Source organism: Melozone crissalis, unplaced genomic scaffold, assembly GCF_028551555.1.
Source record: "Melozone crissalis strain CALT ecotype California unplaced genomic scaffold, PUWL_Pcris_2 ptg000042l_1, whole genome shotgun sequence".
NCBI classification, from domain to species: domain Eukaryota; kingdom Metazoa; phylum Chordata; class Aves; order Passeriformes; family Passerellidae; genus Melozone; species Melozone crissalis.
This window is the reverse complement of record NW_026535820.1, coordinates 9605241-9631573: the sequence shown is the minus strand read 5'-3', so window position 1 is coordinate 9631573 and position 26333 is coordinate 9605241. Positions and strand designations below refer to the sequence as shown.

The following is a 26333-nucleotide window of genomic DNA, read 5'->3' as shown; positions in this document are numbered from 1 at the left end:
CATATGCCACTCACAGTGACATATATGTCATTTACTGGTGTAATAGAAAAACAATGCAGAAGCCAATTAATTTGTACAAACAATCAATTCAGCATTAATAATTCAAATCTGCATTATGCAGTTTGAAAAACATATTCATAGAAAGGCACTATATTCTAGTCAGTACACTCTCTATATATATTTATATATGAAAAATCAAATCATTTCTATCAAATGCTAGAAATGTCTTTAAAACAGCCCATTTATATTGTCTTTAATCATTGTATTACTGCATATTTCCTTGTATTTGCAGGAAAATTATTAAAATATATGTTTCAAGTGTGTAAGAAAAGATACATTTCCAAAAGAACTTGGAAATTTCTTCAAAATTTAAGTTTTACTAATTAGTTATTGATTTTAGGAACATTTAAATTGAACATCAATACAAACTCAGCAAGGAGTCCAAAGGATTTCCTATTTACTTTCTTAAGAACAAGAAAATGAAACACTATCCATTTTCATTTCCCATTTAAAAGCTAATTGCTTACAAGCACTGAGCAAACCACATCTAGTCACTTTCTCCAGCAGAAGAAACTACATGCTGGTAATCACTTAATGAGGATTTGATATGATTTAGGAGTTTGCATTCTGTACTTTCAATTTAATCTGTGATCTTCTAGTGATAACAGATTTGCTTAAGTATAAAAGTCATGTGCTAGAAACTTTAAACAAAGCAAACAAATGTAAACTAAGCACAGAAGGCATGGGTCTGGTAATTGCTGTTCTTAAACACTTTCCTCATTGCTCAGCTTCTCTCTCAGAAGAAATGGCAATTTTTCCTTGGTTTTTTTTCTCCCTTTCCCCAGCTGAAGTCTTCTATGCAACCAATATGGACCCAAATCCTTGGAACAATTTTTTGACTCCTTGACTTTTTTTTTTTTCCCTAGCATCTTTTCTTAAGATCTGAATTTATTTCCTGAATCTGTTAGCTTTTCTTTACCTCCCTCTCCGAACTTGCTTCTTTTCCATTCAGATTTCTCACCTTGGCAGCCTTTCTTAGTTTTTCTCACTGCTCCTCAACCACTTTAAAAAACTGACACTAATCTGGTCTCCTACTCCAAGTATTGATTTCAGTTCTTTGTCAATCTCTCCATCACACCAGTCTCAACTTACTTTCTTAACTCAGATTTCTTGTCCCTCCAAAGCAGGTCTGGCTTTATCTCTGCTTTTCTTATTTTTTCCACATCGCCAAAGCTTCTGGGTCCTTGGCTTCTTTTTCTCTTCCTATTACATCTTCCCTTTTATTTTTCCAGCCCTGGGATCTAGAAAATACCTGATCTGTCTTTGAAGTTGTCCCTGAATTTAGCATGCTATTGTACTGTGTGATTCCTGGAGGTTTCCTCCAACCTGATTAGTTTTTTTGGGTTTTTAGGGGTTTTTTTCTGTGATTCTTCTATGCAAGGTAGATCCAACAGCTGGGCTCACACATTCTGTCTAATCCCCAGTTGCTCCTGGATCCCAGTCTCTCCAGTTGCTGGCAAATGGACATATGAGCCCCTGAGGCTGCAGCCCTGCCCCAGCCTCTGGTACAGGCCATTTCCCTCATGCCCAGCCCAGCAGGTTTCACCCCGCAGATACCCACACCTCAGGGTGTCTCTGGCAGCTGAGCAGGACTCACCTGGTCCCTCCAACACTCAGCTTCTCATGTGGTCTTTTGTCATGGTCATATGTTATGAAAAATCCTTTTGCTGGGATTTTTTCTCCTGAGATGCTGAGAGGCCTCAAAAATGAAATGTAAACAATAATTATCTGCTGCTGCTGTGGAATGCAACAAGTGCATCTTTGATTGATCTCATGTGGTTATTTTAAATTAATGGCCAATCACAGTCCAGCTGTCTCGGACTCTCTGGTCAGTCACAAGATTTTATTATCATTCCATTTCCTTTCTATTCCTTTCAAGCCTTCTGATGAAATCCTTTCTTCTATTCTTTTATTATAGTTTTAATATATCATTTCCTTTCAATATAATACATATCATAAAATAATAAAGCAGCTTTCTGAAACATGGAGTCAAGATTCTCATCTCTTCCCTTATCTTGGGACCCCTGCAAACACCACCACAGTCTTGCTCTCAGGGACATGGGCTCTGACCCCTGGTCCCACTCTACTCACTGGCAGTTTTATTCCCTTCAGTCTCTACAGTTGCTGCCATGCAGGACTCCAAGTCCAGTTGTTGGTACTTGTACTCCCTACCCACACATGCACACACACAGAAAACAGATGTGATCTATTTTCTAACACCACTTCCTCCCCAGGTCACCTAAATCCATCTATTTCCTTGACTTTAATTCCTCTCCTAAATGTCTTGTAAGTCTACTGCAATCACAAAATCTTCTTCTCTTCTGCCCTATATTGCATCTGACACCCTTGGGGCATCAAACCTCTTAAGTATGAGAGATACTCCAAATTATCTCTTCATGGTGGGTTTTGTGCCCAGGCTGAGACTCCTGGGATAGCCCTGCAGGGGTTGTCAGAGTGTTCCCTTTCCCTAAGTCTCTAGGGGTTCTCACCTGCCCTTGTGCACCTGTGCTTGTGAAGATGGGCTGATGGTCCTTGTGATGGGTTTGGGAGAAGCCAGAGGAGGGTGTTACCTGGACTGTCCCCTGCCTGTGTTCCTCTGTACATGTGCAGACCTTTATCACAGATCCTAACACAGGTTGTCTTCAGATATGGCTGAACTTTTGTTCCAAAGGGGTACCTGATGCAAGAGGTTTTGAATTCTCTTACTGCTATGGTTATGTGAACATAAATGTCAAATGAATATAAGTGGGGAAACACGTCCTGTTCTTGTTCACATATTCAAGGGTATAACTGTACTGAAACGAGATAAAAGACAAATACTGAGACTGAGGTGGGAAAAATTCCAGCTCCGAAGATTTGGTATTCTTTTCCACTTGGAGAAATGTGCAGGCAAATACAGAAAGGTCAGAAGGTGGCCTCTGACTGAAATAGTGCAAAAGATGACCAAAGAAAATAGTAATAACACAAGTGTTATCTCTACAAAATTTTTATCCCTGTTTTATCACTCAGGAGGCACCAACTACATAAGTAAATAGTCAAGTTTCTTTATTGTAAAATTCATTAGGAAGTGTGTTTTTCAAAGCTGGTAATTTTCTTGCATGTCATGAAGAATATATATATTTTTAGACTATTCTCCAAATATTACTAGTGGAGATTAGAGAGCAGTTAGTGGAGATTAGAGTGAGAACTATAATTCTAACTGAAATGTCCTAACCTGATATTGTTTTTGTATTTGTGTCCTTTAAATTAATATATGCACCACTTCTGAGGAAGATAGTCCCTCTTAACCAGTATCAGCCATTAAGAATTTGTTCTCTTTTAGCCTTAATGCTTCACTAAGCTGTATCTTTACCCTTCTGTCATGGCAAAATGCCAAACACCCTTTATGAAAGCCAGGTGGTGACAAAACCAGAGATTCAACCTTGCTGTTTGACAGATTGAGCTAAAAGGACCATTTCATTCAAGTGGGCATGTCATATGGAAAAAAGGCAAAACCTGGAGCAATACTGTGCAAAACTGCTCTGGGACCTTGGTATGCCAGCATAAAGAGAGGACTGAAGAGAAACAGTTGGACAATTTTAATGTTGTATGTCATTTAACATCTCTCCAGGTTTTGTGCTCTTTGGCCAGTTTGTCTGTTTACACTGGCAGCCTGGTGGGAGTGAATTTGCTCAGTGAAGCACTCAGTGCTAAAATCCCACTTAGCTAAGTGCCCTATGTGCTCTTTATGGGAGTCGAGAGGGAAGTTACTTCAGGCTTGTTCTAGTCTGTTCCCCAAGACTGACTGCCAGTTTGTGTCAAGATTGTTGTCAATGTGTTCCTGGAATGTATTATCTGGTGTAGTTTCATCCAAAAAGGACCTAGTTCTTTGCTCTAAAACCAGTCCATGCTGCACACCAGAAAGAGGGAAGTAGAGCCAGCCAGGGGATTCAGCAGTGTCGTAAGCAAACCAGTGTCATTAGGCACAGACAGCTGTGGATCTTCAATTCATTTGCTCTTAGCCTGAATTCTCAAATAATTACTGTACTTTTATTGGAATTATTTTCAAAAAAGCTGACAATAGGACAGAAGTTTGTACCAAAAGAAAGAGACCAGTGTTTCTGCTTTGAAAACTTTCATTTTCAGATTCTCAACAATAAATTCTTCTTTAATTCTATTAGGTTTCTTTTCTTCTCCCAAAATGTATCATCATATTAGTTTAGTCTTTAGTGTGAAGAAACCAGAGGTATTTGTTTATATTTTCCAAAGGCCAGTGTCCTAACTCATTGAGCTCTGTACATTACTTCTTCAAAAGGAATTGGTAATTATATACTGTGCCTTCAAACTGGGACCAGTCTCTTGTCATTGGTGAAGGCTCGGGTATATATCAATTTTCTGTATTGGAAACCCTGATTCAGATGCCCAGAATGGGAAATCTCGAAAAGAGTTTTCTCACTCATGTTCTATTGCCCTTAGTATGCCCTTAGGTTACTTCTTCTTCACAACCAGGAAAACTTCCTTTCTCCTTCTCTTTTGTCCAAGGTAGTTCACTCCTTATGTTATCAAGAGATGCCAGAAGCTGGAGCTGGGATTTAAAAAACTCCTGAAGCCTCATGATAGTATCTCAAGAGATAGCATTTTTATAGGCTGAGCAACAAGAAATTTAGTACTAGTACACTTGACTGCTCATATGACTCTACAGTACTTTATATATATTTGCTTCTGCCATTTTTTAGCACAGTTGTTATACTGCTTCAAAGTCTGCCTTTTAAAAACTCCTCACCTCTGTCTGAAAACACTTTCCTTCCCTTTTTCATTTGTTTCATCCATGCGTCCATGTTGCAGATTTTTCTGTTTGGTTTCTAGAGCTTATCTAACGTTACCCTGTGAGCAATTTGAAGATTTCAATCACTTATTTTCTGAAAGGTCATTTTCTTTTTTATTGAGTGCTAGCTGAGATTTTTTCCCCCCTGCTATTCTGTATTAATTAATCCTCTTATATCCTTTATCAAAGTTACTGTGTTTTCCAAGACATTTCTTCTATTACTTTGATGTGCTCCACATTGGACAGATGCCTAGATGTGAGTCTCACAGGTCCCTCTCAATGCTGAAACACTGTTTCCTGACTTCTGTTGAATGGCTGGTTTTATGAAATATTTTAAAACTTTTTTGCCTTTCTTTTCTTGCCCATGGGTTTACCTCTCTCTGTTTTGTCACCCCAGTTTACAGCTGGTGTAGTTTCACTGAATCAGCATATAGTAAAATGAAATTACTACTACAGAATAGGGGACCAGGCCACACATTTCTATTTTTCAGAGTTTTGGGATGGCTTTTTCTTCCTGCAGTGAAGGAGGTCTCCATTGCAGATGGGCCTGCAGTGAGGGCCTTAGAATAGGTTGGATACTCAAAAGAAATGAAAGCACTGTCTCAGAGGCTGAACACATTATCTAGGATTATTTCACTTTACTCTCTACACAACAAACTGTGTTTTGTGAACAATATACAGAAACTGCAAATGGAAAAATAGTCACATATGGTGAGTCTTTTTGTCTCAGCAGTATATTCAATGGGTAGGTTTGTTCTCCAGATTTGGTTGTATTGTCCCATCAAACAATTGGTGTACCTTGTTTTATCTGTTACAGAGTGGCACCGTCACTCTTTTTCTCTGCTTTAAGCAATCTTTAGCTCAGGAGCCATTAGCACTAGCACCTTTTGTAGCTGCTCTGCAATCTAAAGGAACTGCTTGATAAAACTTGAACAATTTGAATCCTCTCAGGCTGGTCTGTGCCTACGTTTCCATTTGCACAGAAAAGGCTTAATGTCCACAATCTATTTAGTGCATGCTTACTTGAATATGCAGGTGTTTCACCATAGTGGCCATGTTCACCATGTTCTAATTAGGCATGTGTGTATTGGAAAATATTTTCCTTTCTTCATTTTTGTGTGATTCCCATGAAATGCATTGTAACACATACTCAAGTTAAGGGGTATAAACCTTACTTTTATTATCCTAATATAATAGCCTGTATTGTAGTAGCCTATATTTGTAGAAAAATTTAGAGCACAAACTGGCATTTTTTTGTAAGAAGGTTCCTGTATAAATAATGCAGATTGTGTAGCTTAAATAAATGTCAGACCTAACATTTTACAGATGGTGAGGGATGTATAGACACAAGAAACTATGGAAAATATTTGCCAGTTTTTTACATTTCAAGATGTGCATGCTGTCTACGTCAGACTGATTTATTTAGGCTGGTAGCAAAGGAAAGCTCTATTTAATGATTAGATCGTTATCGTCTCTCTGGTTACCACAGAGATGCACAGTGCTACAAAATGCAGTATAATTTATTTATCTGTTAATATCTTTGTGTTGTGTTGTAATTACCTCTTGTTCTCTTCTCCTTCCATGAAAAGACTTGTTGGTATTTTGTTTTTGTAAACATTTATTGTTAAACGGTTTCTTTAGAAAACCCCATTGAATATGCTTTAAAATTGTGCTTATAGTTACTTAATGTTTTTATTTTTGATCATGGAAATTACTTGTAGTTGTAAGTAATACTAGTCTTTCTATGTAAACAGTCATAACATAAACACTCTATATCCTTTCCTTTCCTCCCACAGATAGTTTGCATTTTCAAAACTAAGAAAGTAAGATTGTAAAAAATGTGGAGGAGATTTCAAATCAATATGTCCCTTTTTTTACTACCTGCAGTGTCTTGCTTTGTGGGAAGTGCAGCCCTGTTATTAAAATTTCTGGTCACAGATTATTATAATTTTAAGCTTTTTTTTTTTGGAAATGTAACCTCTGTCCTTTCTCACTCCTAAATATTTTCCCCCTTCATTATCAGCATGGCTCTTTGCTTTCCTGCACGTTTTCTGTCATAGTTTGCTGCCACCCCTTATCCTCTGCCCTTTGGCCAGTTATGATTATATTAACAGTTATGATATAAAATGTAATTTGGATAGATAGCTCAATTATGCTAATTATCAGGTTAATTTATCTTTGCTACTTGCTATTCATATCTAGAATTTTTTTTATCATGATATTTTAATGTTAAAAACCTTGAAACTAGTTTTTACAAGGTTCTTCAAATTTTTGAAGATATGTGTGTATTATTGAGATAATTTATATTTCACAAGCAGTCTTGGCACATTAATGCATGGATGTGAGAGCTGCAATGAGTGCTTGGAATTACCAAAAATAATAAAATTGGTCAAAGAACACCACTTTTATTTAGAGTTATAGTTGTAATAGTGATAAAGTGTTGGAGACACAGTGTTTTCAGATAATTTTACACCGATTAAAGGAAATACACTCATTTGATTAAGCATAGAGCCTATCCATAACATTTCTCCTAACTTTTAATACTTGTGATGCTTTTTTTCTCCCTCAAGTATTTGCAGTTTTATTTTACTACTTGTTTAGTTTCTTATCTGGGAATCAGAGTAGCTGTTTTTCAGTGATGGTGGACAACATGATGTTTGAGTTTTATAAGGTGACTTGGGTGACAATGAAAAAAAACTATGGAAATCTAAGATTCTAGTAGCTATCTGATGGTTTAAGGGTAACAGCATTTTAACTAGTTTTTGTACAGAATAGTACAGTTTCAATACTCTACATTGTACCTTTAGATTATATATATATGTATATATATATATAAAATCTATGCATATATATTCTGTTTTATATATCATGTTATATACTGTTTTGTTATATTCTGTTTTCATCTTCGTTCGTTCTTAAAAGGAAATAATTGTGGTTTTTTAGGACTTCTATTACCTTTCTTCACTCCCAAGAACTGTTAAAATTACACACAAATGAAACAGTAATTTTCCCTGTGATCTGCTACATAGCAGGAGAAATGGCCAGCTGTGATTAGAATAGAAACACTGCATGGAAAAATTGCCATTAAAATGTAAACAGGATTTTTTTTTAAGTCACAGAGAGAAAAACTGAAATGAAACATAATAATATATGATCACTGCAAAGAATTTTTTAAAAATAAATTTGCACATCTGGATAGTTATAAAAATAATATTAGTGGGGCATAGAACATCTTAGTACAGTAATTCTGAATTATATTGCAGAATTCTTTGAAGGTGTATATATTTTTTGTGTGTAGGACTTAGGTCTAGACTATAAGGAAAGGCATTAGAAAGTTGTAAATATATTTTAACTGAGAGCTGTTTTTGGAAGTCCTATCATTCACTAGTGACAGATGTAGAAACCTTCAAAAGGAAGGCTCATTTTTTATAGGTGTGGGAGCTATTCATTCCTTGCCCACCTTTGTACATGTGGTGAAAATCTAAAACCCTTTAGATTTGTGATTGTTGTTCCTCTTTTAGGAGGAAACAAAGGTCAACAACTCAGATAATTGTTTTGCATAAATCTGGAGGTTGAAAATGCTTTGGTATCAGTGAAAAGTAGCTTTTATTTCAGATGATGACTTGATATAGTTTGGTGGTCTCCAGATGAATTGCAAAGAAAGACTTTGTGAACTAGCAATGGATAGCAGTGCTCAGAATAATGTGGTTTTCTTAAGCTTTGTGTTTTCATATTTTTGTGAAGAGAATAAAAATATTTGAACTTAGAAGTGACAAATTCATGGATGGCTGATGCTATTTGCAAACTCAAAAATCAGAGTTTTCTGGCAAAATTTTGATGAGGACACTTTAGAATCTTGTGCAAGCTGAAAGGATAATCTCAGTTTTTTTCTTCTTGTAGTGTTGGTGTATGAGGTCCATGTATACACAGGGGCTAAACTTGGTGCTGAAACAGATTCCAATGTTTATATCAACATCATTGGGACAAGAGGAGATGCCGGCAAAAGGAAACTCCATAGATCTAAGAATAATAATGTTAAGTTTCGACATGGACAGGTAAAGTCAAATGCTGCTTCTGATAAATAAAAGTAAATTATGGCTAGAAAATTCTTTCATCAAGAAATGTAAAAATCTTTTATTTTCAAGGTTTATTCAAGCATTGACCATTTCCCTTATTCAAAATTCCTTACATAATTGCATCATAGGGTTAATTTTTATCTGCTTGATCAACCATTTACTGAGAGCTTTAGATATTAGAATTTGAGTATTTCAGTTATTTGTATTGCACATGTAAATAAAAAGGTAACAATATCATATTTGTTGTCCTGAACAGATCACTTTAGATTTTAGAATCAGGTTCTAAATCTGTATTCCTAAGTATGTTTTCCAAACTTGGTGAGGCACATAGAACTAGGAAGTATAACGTAGACACAACCAAGTAATTGAAACTGATCATTTTGCCATGCCAAAGGTATCAGTGATGTCTTTGGGGAAACATTTTCAGGTGTTATTTACCTTAGAAAATTTTAAAGGATCCTCCCTGACTGGCCAGGATGAATATAAAACAACTATATTCATTTTGAAAACCATCAATCAATCAAACAAACAAAAAATTTAAAAAAAAAGCTTTTCTATAATGTTAGAGTCAAAGCAATAGCTATGTTTAAGACCTTCATAATTTTCCTTGTTTGGTTCCACAGATGGATATTTTCTGCATAAAGGCTGTCTCACTGGGAGACTTGGAGAAAGTTCTGATTAGCCATGATGGAGCTGGTCCAGGTAGGATTTAATTTCCTAGAGACCAGTCTGTTTTCAAGTCCTTTTTAAACCAAATGCCCTTGTTTATGCTGCATCCTTCATAGAAAATGTGACAGAAGGTCTTGCAGTGATAAAAAGTCTTCCTGCCGGTTGGTCACTGTGATGGGATGATGAAAAACTGTGGTAATGGACAGAAAAATGGTCATGAGTTTAATGTCATGTAGTGTTATTCTACTGTCTGTTTTCACAGTTATTTATAAAAAAGAACTATTTATTTGCATGTAGAAAACTCTCAAAATTGTGGCTCACACTGGTAATACAATCTTTCACTAGACAAACAGTGAAAACTATCCAGGAAGGAATTAAAGGTAAAGCAGCTGACAGCTGAATACCTGACAAAATTTGAGTAACTATAACACAATGTCCTCACTGCTTTGGGCAATTGTAGAAGATTTGAATATACATTTAATCTGTGAAAGTCAATGGGGAGCTGCTCCAGTGAGTGACACTGCATTCAGCTTGTAGGTTTTTAGGGAAAGAAGAAAGAATTTGTTAATGAGATGAATTTTGGGTACAGGCCCTCGAAGAAATGTGCATCTCCCTGGAATGATGTAAGTGCAGAGAAAGCATTTAAAAGCACCAAAGATGTAAATATGCAAATATGCATTCAGATTAATATCTAGGAAGAGGCTAAGTGGAGAGAGGGATTTTAGGCAGTTCATGGCTTCACTGATAACAGATTAGAAAAGCCCTTTTACCCTACTCTGTTCAGAAGTTGCCCCAAGCAACGCCCATCTTGCTGTCTGTACTGCCTAAGGCTCTGAGGAGGCTTGTGACTATTACGGAAGTAGCCATGGCAGTGCAGCCTTGGAATGGTGTGTAATCTTGTTTCCTGTAGTTCCATAGAGTTTGCTGTCTTCAGCAACATGGATGATTGTACACCTGAAACTTTCACATTGTAGAAACCCAAGATATAACACAAAAGGCACTATGGTGGGGCCCACCTTCCCTCCATTTCCCAGAGAACTGTGCCATGCTCTCTTCCCTGATATCTCCTTTAACAGACAGCACAGATTAGCAGGGTCAGCATTACAAATCTGTAACCCAGTTCAGCTATCTCAAGATGTTTTTTACATTGGAGTTCAAATGTGTGGGTTTGAAGGACTGTCTAAACAGGACAATGGATTGAATTCTATCTGTAACAAAATGTGTGCCTTGGTAATTCAGGAGGCTGTTCATTGTACTCAGCACAGACAGATCTCACAGACACATTTTGAACTGTATCCAAGACTAGCCCCACATAAACCTAGCCTGGAGTGGCTGAGGGGTTGAGAGCGGGAAAAAAGATGGTGGCTCAGAGATACTCAACCTTTTGAGAAGGAGGATCCCTTCAGAGGAGGAGTACCCCTTTTTCTCATCACTTGCCTGAGTGACAGGGCAGGAGGGTCTTAATTCTTGATTTGGAGTCTGTCTTGAAGGGATCCTAGAACATGTGTTTTCTTTGGGGCTCCCAGGCTGCAGGGCATGGATGTACTCCCACAGCTCCTGTGAATGAGGAAAGTGAAGGACTTTTGTCCTAGAGAGCAGGGTTTGCTCCATGCACTAACTGGGGATGCCCTTTCTATGCGACAGAAACTGCTGCCTTCCAGACTCAGATGCAGCCAGGAAGCAAAGCACAAGGATGAATAGGATGGTTGTTTCTGACCAAAACATCCTGCATGCTGTTTGCTGCAATGTGCTGCTGGGTAATGGTGTGAATCAGGTGAAACCTCATACGCAATAGGACAAGTTGTTGTCGAAACCCAGGACATCCCTCTGGCTGTCCTGAGCAGCCAAGACCTGTGCCAGGGGGCTCACAGACCCTGGCACAGAGCACAGAATGCCTGTGGTTTTGATTATGACCCATGGAGCAAGATGCCAATTTTAGATGAAGATCTGCAAGCCCCAACAGTTAAGTAGAATGATAGTGAATTTATCATGGGGTGAAAAAGTAGATTTTGGGGTTTTTTAGAATGGGGATTCAGGGGGCAAGATGGAGGGATCTGGGTGTTTCCAGCCTTTCTCTTTCTTCTTCTTGGCCTCTGTCTTCTGCTGTGATGTTGACACTTTTAGATTGGTTTAGAGTAGAAGCTCACTGTCTAACATAGATGATAGGCATTGGAAAGTAATTGTAAACACTGTATGCGTAATTTTTAGTATAAAGACATAACACCACCCTGGGGGCAGGCAGAGTGCCTGGACTGTCTTGCTGAGCGGACCTCAGCTGGACAGGAGAAAATATTTTATAGATAGAGAACAATAAAAAACCTTGAGACTGAGCAATGAAGAATTCTGACTCCTCCTTCAACTGCCGGGCTGGGAAAAGAGACTTTCTAATGTATCTTGGGGTCACTCTGACCAGTTAGAGGCCCCGAGACAAGTTGTGAGTGGTGCAGGTACAGTGAGAACAGGTTATTTGAGAAGGACATCACAAGACAACCAGACCAGTCACTAGGATGGTCATTGGAAGAGATCTAAAAATCAGCATGGATGTGCCAGTGGTTACTGCAGTTAGGGAAAAGATTAATTCAGTAGCCCAGCAGAAGTGAGAGTGCAGAGCTCCACACCTGCTGTTCTCATAGCAGCAAGGCTGAGTGTGTGCTCCCCACTGACATGCACACAAACACATTTCCAAAACACAAATGTGTGCACATAGCTGGCCATGCAGACCAATGCTGGCAGGAACTCAGCAAGCACACAAACAGTACAAGCAGCCTTCACCTGTTACCTTCTCCAGTTGGGCAGAACAACAGTCCATCAGTGTCAAGCACAAAAAAATGTGTACAGGATGGATGTATACGGCCTCCACTAGCTGGCCTTAGGCAGTCAGTCTTTCTGGTTGCTCGCTCTGAATCCTTGGATCCTCAGTTTTGCCAGTTACTGGCACCAAGACATTAAAACCCCCTCCAAGGCTGCAGCCCCACAGCATAAGTTTTAAAGATTTGTTAATTAATATTTTTATATCTACAATAAGAAGTTCACTCACAGTGGGAAAAAATTTCCAGCTTTCACACAAATCTTGATTATGGGCATAAACAGATTTGTACCAACATTCTTGTGCTTGATTACTGGGAATAATCAAAAGATGTAGGCAGGGATGTAAATGGTGTTGACAGTTCAGAGATGTATGCATGTATTTGTCTCCAAGAGAAAAAACCCACCCCTCTTAAAATTAAAACAGGCAAAGGCAGAAAAGAATTGCATCTCTTAGGAGACACAAAAAATAATAAAGCTTTTGTTCTGTTAATATATCTTATTTATTTAGATGAGATCTGTCTAAATATGATCTGTGTTTCTGCTAGAAAAAGATAATCTGGGCTTTTTTCTTAAAATTTATTTTAAAAATAGTATGATTTCACATTATAAACTTTTGTCATTTCGACACAGGCAGTGGATGGTTCCTGGATAAGATTGTCATCAAACATAAAGAAGGAGAGGAAGCTCATGAGGTTGTATTTCCTTGTAATAGGTATGTCATTCATGGAGAAAAAGAATTTGTTACCTGCCAGCAACGTAATGAAAAAATTTTAGAGCAGATATGTGCACACAAACTAGGTGTTTGAGCAATGCCCCGGAGTTTTTCAACATACAAGTGATGCAACATTTTGCAGCTGAAGACAAGGAAAAAGTTCCTATATTGGCATGGAAGAGAGTAATAGCCTAATGCAGAGAAGTCCCAAACCAAATGTTGCATAAGAGGAAAGGTGCATTGATCTTTTTTTTTTTAAATCTAAATTATATAGAAACCATGTGAAATTAAATAAGACTTCAGTTCTCAACCTTTTAAGAAATATTGTGTGTAAAGATCTGAAATGGCGTAGTTGTCATCATGGAAACATGGCGGAATGACTTGCACAGCTGCAGTGCTGCCATGGATGACTATAAACCCTTCAGCAGCGAGAGACAAGGAAGGAGAGGAGGTGAGGTAGCCCTGTATGTTAGGGAGTATTTTGATTTTCTAGAGCTTGGTGATAGAGTTGGGCATTTATGGGTAAGAATCAGGGGAAGGCCAGCAAGGCCAGTGTCATGGCAGAAGGGTCTGGGTCTGTTACAGTCAGGAGAAAAAGACAGACAAAATTTAATGTGAACAGCTGGAAGAAGTCTCACTATCACCAGCTGTTATTCTCGTGAGGGACTACAAATACAATGCAGCAGAGGAGAAGGAGTTTAGCAGGTTCCTGAAGCCCATGGAGGAGAACCTCCTGACACAGTTGGTGAGGTAGCCAAGTAGAGAAAATACCCACTGGATGAAGGGAAGATTGAGACACTTCATGCCTTCTTCCCCTCAGTCTTCAAGAGTGATACCAGTTCTCCTTGTAGCCAGCCCCCTGAGTTAGAAGGAAGGAGTGGGAAGCAGAACGAGCCCCACAATCCAAGTGAAAAGAGTCAGTGGCCTGCTGCAGCACCCAGACACAGACAATTCTACTGGGCTGGAAAGGATCCACACAAGGGTGCTGAGGGAGATGCACTGGGTCACAACAGCCCCATGCAGTGCAACAGACATGGGGATGAGGGGCTGGAAAGCTGTCTGGTGGAAAAGGATCTGGAAGAGCTGGTCAACAGCCAGCTGAACACGAGCCAGAGTGTGCCCAGGTGGCCAAGATGGCCAGTGACAACCTGGCTTGGATCAGCAATAATGTACACCAAGGCCGTGATTGCCCGTGCACTCAGCACTGGTGAGGCTGCAGCTTGAATCCTGTGTCCAGTTTTTGTCCAAAAATTGCTTTCTACTTTTAGAAACTGCTAGTGATCTTCTGTTTCTTAGGATGGAATGAGGAGATATGTCTCAAAATTTAATCAAGCTGTTTATTGCAAAAAAGTTGAAATGCAGTGGAGTTTAGACTTCATGCATAAGAGATTTATTCATAGAGTTTTGTCCCATACAAGAAATGAAATATGTTATGGATCTTGGGTTTAAACAAATACAACATCAACATGGAGTCAATAGAATAGAAGCTGACAGTGAGCATGTATTTATTTTTAAATAAGTGAGGTTGTTGAAGATTGGGGAATATTATGTGAACAAGGGGGTTCAGCTGAAAGGAGTATGAATGTATGTTTGCAGTGAAATGTTATTGCAGAAAAGCTCCTTAAATTCATCAGTATAAAAGAAAAGTAAAACAAGAACAGAAGCTCAGTTTGTTGCTGCAGACAGGCAAAAGTTTTAAAAACTTCCAGACCTGAAGATTTTATATATAATTCTAAGTACAATAACTATAACTAACCACCGCAGGTTTTATAACTCTCTCACATGTACAGCTGAGTCTCTGAACCAATAAATAATTAGTATTTCACCCAATGTACTCCATATTGTACTACTCACCTCATACAGCTACCATGAAAATTCTTCTTTGCCTGGAGCAAATTGAACCAAATTCTTCTTATATGAATAAGGCCAACTGTGCTGAAAGTATAAAAGAAAATTTGATCCTGGAAGTAGTTTCAAGGTGTAGCTTGATCAAAGGTGTATAAAAAATACTATTGGAGACAAAAGGTAATGGTCAGATGATATATACTGTACTAATACTAATAGTTTTTCTTAATCTTATTATTTTTGTTTTTGCAATGAAAGATGGTTAGATGAACATCAAGATGATGGGAAAACAGAGAGGGAGCTAACTGCCAATAGTAAGTATTTTGTTACAGAAAATTTGTTATAGCACTACGGTATATACTTAATGCCTTGTTATTACTAAAGAACTTTTCCAGATAAGACCATAGCTGAAGATAAACGTGATAATAAAGCTAGCTTACAATTATTTTTCCTGCTCATATTTTAGAGAGTGGCAGTTCAGTGAAGACATTTCTTAAAGGTAAGAGTTGTTTTCCAACCATTATTTTCTATACCATAGTTTTTGCTGTTTGAATTTAAATCAGTATTGCAGGAAATACGTGAGCAAATTACCTCATTTGTATGGGTTTTCTTGTATATCAGCTGTGAAAGAACATGATAAATTGGCTGGCAGTACTCTACAGGAAGGACTAGACCTTCATAAGCAATTGAGAAAACACAGAAACCATTTCTGGTTTTCTTCCTACTTCTACTATTCTGCTCTGAAATCAACCAGGAATTCCTCTGAGAAGATATTCAAGTGTTCTTTTGTTTACCCCAATGTCACTGTCATTTAATACTTGGGGACAGGTCCCCTAACAAACATCAGCAAATTGAAAAATGTGTTGTGAAGTGTCAGTGGAAACATTTTCAGGTCAAAATTCCAAAGTAGCCAGAAATAATGCAAGCTTAAACTCCAAATGCTCCAGTGAAGCTAAATGTATTATGTGCATTCAGTTGCCTAAATCTGCTTAATTAAGGAAAAGACATCGATAAAACACTCCCCACCCAGCTTTCTGTTTCTATATCTACAAAGACATTCTCATCCCTGTAATGCACTAGTTACCATCTCTGTGTTTCTTCCTAACCAGAAAAGAGAAACAGACTGTCACACTTATTTTTAATGAACATTTAACTGTAAATGGTTATTCTGTGCAACTCTCTCTGGGAATTTCATGGGAACAACTAAACTAAAAAAAGTAATGTTTCCATTTGTCTCTGAAAACAGTGACTTGCTTTCTGTAGGATGAGTCCTAGTCTCCCAATCTAGTTCCAGTTTCAAAATGGAATCATTTGCATTCAATCAAACAGTTTAGCCAACAGCTTTATTATTCCACAAAAGCATGAATTTGACAAAAGGAGAGTGATGAACTCCGGTAACTAAAGACTTTCTTTTTCACAGAGAAAGTTGATTTTCACGTGTGACTTGGAATTGGATTCTGCAATCTGCTAAGTGCGCAGTTCTGGGAAACAACCATAATATCTGTTACACCTTATGTTCAGAAAATAAACTATATTTTACTACCAGTTCAAAATTTTTCCCAGCACAGTTTCATTCTTCATTATGTTATAGTAAGCAGGCACAAATGCACAGGCTGCTCGCTGCCTGTGAGCATCAAGAGTGATCAGACTCAATATATTGTTAATGAGGAGAAAGGAGTGGTTTATTCTTAACCAGCTTTTGAAATGTCACTCTGCCAAGATGTCCAGGAGGACCCAGAGACTATTGAGATCAGAGCTTCTGAAAAAAGAGGTTACAAAAGAGAAGAACATTTTTAGGAAGTTATCTGTCAGGTAGCTGTATGAGAGCTTAGCTTGAGCTGCTCTTCAGCCATCTTTGTTTTGCCCATGGGCTCGCTCCAGTGAGCAACTGAGATAGCTTAGAGATTGGACTTTTATGCCTTATGAGAAAAAGATGATGGTTGTGACTGATTTTTCACAGTTTGTGTTGTCATATCAGTGATCTCAGACGTTCCATGATTGAGCTTTGCAGGAGGGAACCATCACAAGAGGTTTGGAAAGATATCCTGAAGTGAGTTCTGTGTCACTCTATCATGACTCAGTGCCAATGTCAGAGCTGGTAAGGGAACATTCCAGAGATGTAGAGTCCTGGGAGAAAAAATTATTCCCTTAGATTCTCCCATCACCTGCTTATCAGTATTCTACATGGTAGAATAGTGATAAACAGTCCCCTTCAGAGTGGGGGTGAACACTTTCCATGTAACAGATATTTACTGAATAAGAGGCAAGTGGAAGGTCTAATGTTAGGGAGCCAATATTTTAAGCACTAATGTGGCCATATTCTGTATGAGCTGCACTCTGCAAATGGGCTTCAGGGAAAGTCATAAAAATCTGATCGGCATAATTCAGTGTTTCCTGATTTTCAGGGTAAGATCAATGTGCTTAGGTCAAGTTTAAAGCACCAGATACAGAACAAATTGCTTTATAAGTCACTCTGAAGGTCAGAAATCTCATTCACTTTGGATGAGGCTAGTAACCTGTTCAACCACCAGGCCAAAGAGGAAACTTTGGAAGTCATCATTGCTAGCAGGTTACTTGAGGGCTCTCTGTCCTTTTTCAGCCAGGCTGGCATTATGCCAGTTCTAATGAAGCATAAATCCCAGATCCCTGTGACTGCGGCTGCTGGCTGTGGATTCTGCCAAAATGCAGTCTGCCCATATCAAGTTTTCTCAGTAGCCTTTGTCCATTTATACAATACAGAGAGGCTCTGGCAAATCAGGCATAGGAATAGATTTATTTGTATGCCTCTGATTCCTCCTTGTATATTTGAGGCAAGATAAATAGAGAAAGGGTTTTTTCCTAGTGGAGAAAGCAGATAGATGCTCTCAGCTCTCAAATGAAGTTGATTTGAGGGATTTGAAGTTGATTTGAATGGGACTTTCTGTTACTCTCTAAAAGTTTCCTACATGGTAGGGGTATTTTACTACTTTTTCCTTCTGTTTTCTCTATTTATTTTCCTTCTGTGCCTCAAAATAGATGACCTATTGCAATGGCACATAGGAAAGAATTTTCTCTCAAAGCAAGGAGACAAGACACAGTATGTTCCAATGAAATCCTCTCTGCAGTCAGCTAAAAGGAGCTGGCTTCCTGTAATGTGATGCCTGTAGGGTGTCCTGAGGTTTTGTGGGTTATTGTGGGTGGTAAATAAAGTGTCGTTCAGTAGCAAAGTTCAGTTAATAGATATTTCTCAGCTGGCTCTTCTTCTGTTGTGCAAGGTTTTTTGTATTGAGGCATATAGAAAATTCATATCAAAAGAGAAAATTTGACTACTATGACTAATTTTGTTTTGGAATTATTCCCTTTCTTGCAACTACTTGATAATGGACTAAGAATAATCACAGGATTCCCAAAGTTAAAAGGGAATGGACCCAATTCTAAAAAGCAGCAACAGCATGTTTCCATTGCCAGATGGAGGCAGAAATCCCTAAGAAAAGGAATTAAGCAGACTGACTGCTCTGCCTCAAGGAAACACAAAGTTCTACAATCTTCAGGAAATAAGCAACCAACTCCTATGTCTTGCAAAGTGTGAATATCATTCTAGGTCTTAAGACCAAAAAACACCAGAGTAAAAAAACCCCTGAAACAATGTATTGTAAAAGCAGTTTTGGAAATCCTTAAAAAATACATAAATGGCTCATATTTTTCAAAACTCAGAAAATAAACCTTCCTTTTTCAGCTTTCTGAATTATATGATGAAATATTGACTTCAGGTTTTGCCATGCTCAGATTTCTTTGTACAGAAATTGTTGTGGGTTTGATTTTCGTGGTTTTACTGAAGGAAGTTTCAGGTTCCAGACTGGTGGTTAAAGGAATTCATGGCAGGAAATTGTTATACTCATCCAATTTAATTTCTAAAAGTCAAAAAATGATCCCTAATTCTAAGATATCTCTGCATAAATCTCTGTAATGTGAATCAGATTCTTGGTTATATCATTATAGTAAAGAGAGAATTCTGAGACACTTTTTCCCACAGAATTCTGGTTTTTTTCCCTTGCTATTCATTTTAGTGCTTCCTACATTGGTGTCTCAAAGTAAATGGCTCTAGCTTCACACGTAAGCTGTAGAACTACAATAACACATGAACACACTAATCACTCTGAAAGGAAGTTAACACAGGTCAGTGATGTCAGGAGAAAAGTCTTTTTTAATGTGGTCACACAGATGAAACACAGAAAAATGACCTATTGAAGCCCAGCTATCTCACTTCTACACCTTCACTCCTGGAGGGATATAGAAGTCACTGAGCACAGTAAATACTTGGCATCACTCTTCTGTCTCATGTAGCAATCCTCACCAAGTAGATGTCTGAGTGAATAGAATATTAGAAAAAGGATTTTTTGATTCTTCTGGCATGAGCAGGTTAAATGAATTTGTTGAATTGAGAGAAAATGGAGTCAGTCTGTGTTAGTTCATTTAATAAACTGTAGAAGCATTAAAAGTAAGTGTAGGAGAATAAAGAATCACAGACACTAAGAGGCCTTAAATCTGTAACCATTGATTTATTCCCTGGAAAACTCCCAACTGGTGTCTTAGCCTTCCTACAGAAATAATAATTAAAAACACAATCATGGATATTAATTAAAATAAATCACCTTGCCTGAAATGCCTTCTCTGAACATGCTGCCTCTTTGAGGAGGGAACAGGCAGTTATGTATTTCTTATTTCTCTTAACTTAAGGCTTGCTCTCTCCTGGAGCAGAGGGATATTACAAAGAGAAAAAAACCACAACTCCACTTGGGAAATACAGAACTGCAAAATTATCTTAATTTCCTCTCTGCTGTGTTCCTGGGACAGCCTTCAAAATGGAGTATGCTTGGACAGGATAAGAGATTCAGGGCTATGCTGGGAGTCTTTGTAAAAATTTGAAGCTCCTCATAAACCTTTGGGGTGCTCAGGAACAGCAAAAGCTCAAACAATGCTTGACTTCACCAAGTGTGACACCCTGATGAGTACCACATGCCAACCTGGCACAAGGAGATAAAATTCAAAGCTGGCACATAAATCAAACGGCAAAAGTTCCTCATTAGGCAAAGTGTGGATTTTCCACACACTACATCTGACTCATTGCTGGAAATGACCTTAAAATAAGAGTTCAGATGGAGGGATCCTTTCAGCTAGTGTGTTACTCAGAAGACTGGCTGTGAGATGAGTATTTGCCTGCTGTTTTCTAGCTGAGCCCAGAAGAGTCAGGGAACAGTCAGATGTAAGGCAGAAACAGGTTCTATAACAAGAGAAAATAAAACCAAAACAGGATTAGCTGAAAAAACAATAAGAAAAAAGAGGAAAATTATAAATCAAGGCTGCCAGATCAGGTTTTCATCTAGTCTCCATCTTTAAGCAGGCAGATGAAAACAAAAGGTAGGAAAAAAGCACACAGTTCTGTAAGAAAAAGACCCATCTGATTTATTTCTGAATGAAATTATTCTAAAATTCATTTTATCAGTATATTGTATTGGGGCCTTGCACAAAATCACAAAATAGTTCTCTTTATATCAGTCCCATTAGCGAATTATCACAGTATTGGCCAAATCTAAACAAAAGCTTTTATTTTGCTTCCACTGTTAAGTTCCTCTTGCCATGCAGGATCAAGTGTCTTTTCAACAAATAATTCCTTTGAAAATAGAGGGTGATTTACCTTCTAGCACTTAAGTAGCTTCCTATACTACACTATCCATGTAAGACACTGTATTTTTCTCACACCTGAAACAGCTTCCCAGTTGCATACTTGACTTCTAACACTGTTATGAGTGCAGGTGACTCACCAATAAACAACCTCTAAAAGGCCAAAGCCATAAAGTCAGAATAAATCTCTTCAAAAATAAAGAATTAAGCTCTTCAAAATTTCCTGAATTTTGCATTCAACCTTAATGAGTGATCTGATCTGACAAATGAGCGTACCGAACATGACAAATTAAGTTAGAAAAATCTGAAAAAAAGTTGAAGTTTCATTGTTTAGCTAGTTATGTATTAGCCAGCAGTTCTTACAAATGTATCACATACAAATCTTTCAAAACGTTAATATTCTTTTCATGTTACATAAGAACATTCTAAGAACTGAAATGTATTAAAATTATTACTGAAATTAAAGTAGCTATTTTGATACAAAGAATGCAAAAACACCCTTAAGCAAAGTGTCTTTTTTCTGCTTCCTAGGTAATAATTTCTGTTTTCATACCCACTTCAACAATTTTCTTATGTTTATCAAGTCTGAGCTATAATTATCTTCAAGAGGTTTAAAAAAATTAATTATTAATTATTAATTTTTAATTATAGTGAATGGGATGGAAACTCATGGTAATCTATAACTCCTCTTTGTGATAGTAACAAAGGCATCCTTTGCTCTCTACCATTGATCCTACAAATGTTTAATTTGTTAACTGATGCTAAAAATGTTTTTCCTGTTTTAGCACAACGGTGGAGAGTGCAGGTTAAAACAGATGGAGATTCCCCAGAGCCACAGGAGTGTAAAAGGACCCTTGTGATTTATGGCTCAATGGGCAAAAGTGATGAGCTTCTGCTTTCTCCACAAACCCCAGGATATGTGTGCTTTCTCCCCACAGCCACTGATGAATTCATTGTAAGTCAGAAATATACAGTTCTACATAGAACTTATCATGACATTGCCCTCTTGGATATATATATGTATATAGATATGGATATGGATATAGATATATGTATATATATGTGTGTGTGTGCATAACTAGCATTATATATATACACACAGTTGATTTATCTGCTAAAAAATTATGTAATTATTTACAAAGCTGGAATGACATAAGTACAGGTCTTGGGTCATCTCCTCCTGCTCATCCTGCTCTACTACAGCCAGCACCATGGACTCTTTTGTGTAATTTATTGCATTCACCAGCTCATCTTGCATTTTCTCTGAATCCCTGGAGATTCCTGAGTTGAAGTTCACACAAAAGGCAATATACAATTATTTGTGAATGCAGAAGATGAAGGCTTGGGCAGCACTCCCAGGGGATATAAGTGGGCTTTTCTTTCCTTCATTTCCATCTTTGTAAAGTAGTATCCACTCTCCACAGGATTGTTCTGTCTCTCAGGTCAGCAGGCAGAGGATTTTTCTGGATAATCACAAATCACTGGAGAATGCATTCATGCATATCAAAGTGTGGTGAACTCTGAAGCAATAGCTTATAGGTGGCCAGTATTAAAATCAACCCTACCACCGTCCTGACCGCCCATACACCTGACACACATGCTGATGGTTTGGGAGGATTCATCTGAATAGAATCTTTTAAATCTTCAATTCTGTCCTGGCTTTCTAGGCTAGGTCATTGCAAATTCTGTTGATTGTCATGAAGTACAGCTTCTAGCCAGCAAGATGGGAGAAATAGCTTGCAATTTGAGGCAGTTTTATACAGCTCAGAAAGACTTTTCAATGGCTGCAATAAACATTCTGAAAACAATGGCAAAACTACATTTAGAAAATTATGTCAAAGCCGCATTGTAATGACCTGATCCAGGCTGAATTTTTACTTTGAATAACAAGCTAAAGCAATTTAGGAACTTTATGGGGAGTAAATGAAAAGATAAATGGTATTTCTTAAGAACAAGGAAGCAGCTGCTTATCAGAAAACACACAGGAAACACACTGAGTAACAAAACAAGCTTCCTATCCTATGCCATGAGCATAAACTGAAGAGGTCAGCAGAGGCAGAATCTATCTGTGGAGCTGGAGCACCAGCTGACTGCATTTTGGCAAGCACCATTGCATAAAGCAGCGATGCTGCTACATCCAGCATGTTGGTAATTTCCCAAGTGGCACGTATTCCTTGTTAAGGCTGCCTGATTTCAATGATTGGGTATCACACCAGGAGAAATTTGTATTTCTGTGTGTCGGTTGTAGTTGTCCCTCATAGTCTACTATCCTTGGTACACAGTACATTATGGGTTGTAGCCTTCCACCCCAGCAGCTTTCTGAATGCTTGTTCATGCTTTGGATAGACTTTGGGTTAGTAGTGCCTGTATTTTCCCCACAGCTATTTGTGTCCTTGTTTTTATTGCTTTGTATGAAGAAGTTCATTCTATTTGAGCATTATTTATTGTGCATGACGTTTTATCTCTTTGCTGCATTGCTTACAGTGCAGCTTACACAATAGCAGCTCTGGTAAAAAGGGGCATTTGGGGATTCACAGGTATCGCCATAAACACCCTCACACCTCTTCAGATGCTTGAGCTAATAAACCCAGTTTCATTTTGCTTTCCCTTTCTTTGTTCTTACTAGGACTATGCAGAAGAATGCAGAAACTTTGCTTGTGTTTTCTCACCGTAGCAGCAGGCTGGAGGCATGAACATGATATCACAATGAGGACAAGCTGTGAATTCAGCTTTCCAAAAAGCACGAATAAATGAACTTTTAACCTCCCCCCAAGATCCTGGTCCTAGACAAACATCCTTAGCAATATAGTGCAGTAAAAAGAACAACAGGTTATGTGCTATAAGCAGTTCACATAGTTTTGAAACAGTAAGCTTAATTTTGATCTCAGAGATACATTTATTGCACATTGAGGACAGAAAGGCATGTAAATTCCTGATTTTCCAGGTGTTCTCACACAAGTATATGCACAGATGTGTATCATATTCAGAATGAATATTCCATCCAAAATGTGCCCAATCAACTCCTATGAAAGAACAGGTGTAGTTTAATTGCACATAGCAAGCATAAAGAATAAATTAAAAGAGAGAAAATAGAAGCATGCTCTTAGGTACAGTTGGGTTCTAGAAGTCTCAGAAATGTGCAGTATGGTAGTTGAGCTGCTTAAAAAAATTAATTAGAACACCTAAGTTTTAAAAAATAAATTGAAAAATAGGTATGCATCAATGTTATGAAATCCGACAGGACTAGTAGCGCTGAAGGCAGCGTGGCAAGAAACCAGTGAAGAGGTGGAATTTTTTTCCTTGGTAGTCTGGCGATGATTGGAATCAACCATTGATCTCACACGGAATGAATAGATTTGTAAAGTACATAGATCTTTCTCACAGTCATCTTTGTTTCTTGGTTGCTAGCAGAGTAAGTTTGCCAGAGTGTCTCTTTGGAAGGTCCTGCTGTATTGTGCACATTCTGTTCTCCAGAGAATCTTAAAATACATGGGGCAGAGTGTGAGATTAGGATGCCCAAAATTGTTGTCCAAACACTAGCACAGGAAGTAAAAAATGAGAGATAGTGCTCTTCAAATAGGACTGTTGGTAAATACACAATAAATTCTGAATGAATTTTGTGTTAAGGATTAAAAAGGTGACAGAAAGTTTCAAATCCCATAATACAATAATCCAATTCCACAGTATAAGATGATGTTCCAAACAACAAGCAGAAGGATTTCTGGGGTTTATGACAGATGGCTGTCCAATTGAATTTTAGCAGGTTTGATGAAACTCTATTAACTGGAATAATTTATGGGCGGGGTGGGTGGGTGTGATTTGTTTGGGTTTTTTTTGGTTTTAACAGAGGAAAAAAATGAAAAGGAATTACATTTAAATATGCATCCAAACAGTAAAATTTACAAGGCTTTCTTTACCCTAGGCAAGATGTCTTTGAGAAGCCCTGTGTGAGTTAAAGAGGAAAGGATTTAAAATGTTATGAAATTTTCTAATCATCTGTATCACTTACCAGTCTCTGAGATCTTAAGAAGCCTAGTGGCCCCTCCTAATTTTAAGAGCCTCACTCTTAGAGATTCAGTCACGTAATGGAAAACATATTGTATTTTTTAGTATACGACAAATCACTCCAACTCAGCTAAGATTTCAAGTTCTGAGTATTAGAAAAAGCTATTCAGAAGAAATAAATGTGAAAAAATTAATTGGAAAATTATAATAATGAATGAGGTAAAGTATCTTCTTGCAAATATTAAATGAATTTAAAACCAGGACATTTACTAGATATATGCTTTGTGATGGATTATATGTCTGCCTCTGCTTCAAAGTTCATGTTGCATCCATTAATAGACGTTGGTGGAGGGAACAGACAATTTTGGTACCCAAGATAGAATATCATATTCCAAAGGCAAACTGCTTGTACTAAACTGCTCAGAAAAGGATTGCAGGAATGATGTAATGGCAGCGCTGGGTACAATGATGGAGCTGAACAAGAAGGCAAATGCCGGCCACAGCTGTAAGTGAAAACACAAATCCATAAAAAAAGGGGAACTATCTAATACACTCATTTAATAATAGCTGGTGTTTAATTCCATGGATCATAAACAGTATGATTATTAGTACTTGCTGGTTCAATGGCAGTCAGGGAATTAATTGAGATTGTGACTCTAGAAACAGAATGGACAATTGTGGTTTCTAAATACTCTGTCCTGTATTCTGGAATTATTTTCCTATAAATCTCCTCTGTGCATTTCCTACAAGGATTATACCCCATGTATTTATGACAACTTAGAATCCTAGTGAATTGTAAATTAGGGTAGCAGAAGACAAAGTAAAATGTGAATTACAGCTTGCCCTGTCACATAAAAATAACCAAGTTCTGTACTGTTGCAACTCCCAAACAGAGCTTCATGGAATAAATTGTTCACAGCTTTTAGAGTAGCTGTGTGATACAATCATGGGATCCCTGCATGAGAAAAAAAATCTACAGGAAATAATTTTAAAAGTCAGTAGTCTGGTTCTGAAAGAGAAGAAGCAATGACTTTGTTGTCTGTGAAAGAACTGTAGTTTAGATGGGTGAAGAACCTGTGCACTCTCCTCTCAATGAACCCAAATAATTCCTGTTAAGTTTAATCAGGTGGAATGCATATTTTGCAAGGAATTAATCCACTTAGTCCACCACAGCTAATGATACATAGCTAATTATATCCTTTGCAACATACACAGCATGAATGAAAAATCTTGATGCAAAACTCTGCCCACTCATTTCCCTTTTCCCAGAGCAGGAGTGGGGAGTGAGTCAGGGACACCTTTGATCTCTGTCAGCACGATGGCCCCGAGACAGGCAGGGCAGGCTAGGCTTAGAGAGAGGACAAGCCTGGTGCCCTCTTTCCTGGTGTATAACTACTGCTGGGTGCCTTTCTGGGTACTGTGGAGTCACAGCTCAGGAGCTGAGAGGTTCTGAGCAGCCCAGGGCTGTTACATGGGCGATGGAAAGGAGCTCTTCCCTGCTCCCTAAACAATGCCCTGAGTCATGAAATTGTGTGGGAGTGGCGCGGCAACTACTTATAACACTTACCTGAAGAAATTCACACCAGAAGGGATCTTTTAATCCATCAAGTGAAATTCCTTCCTACCAAAGGCCTCTTTTCATAAGTTCTGCATCATAAATTGGTCATAAAATTCCTGTAAAACAGTTTGGGCA

General features: G+C 38.0%; 1 protein-coding gene across 1 annotated transcript in view; it reads left to right on the top strand.

Moving 5' to 3' along the window:
* LOC128942654 (lipoxygenase homology domain-containing protein 1-like) overlaps nt 1-26333 on the top strand; it is a 113108-nt gene that overhangs the window by 15047 nt on the left and 71728 nt on the right. Inside the window, 5 exon segments of the mRNA XM_054285243.1 lie at nt 8765-8919; nt 9564-9642; nt 13048-13129; nt 15233-15288; nt 21421-21590. Coding sequence (XP_054141218.1) covers nt 8765-8919; nt 9564-9642; nt 13048-13129; nt 15233-15288; nt 21421-21590 — 542 coding nt within the window.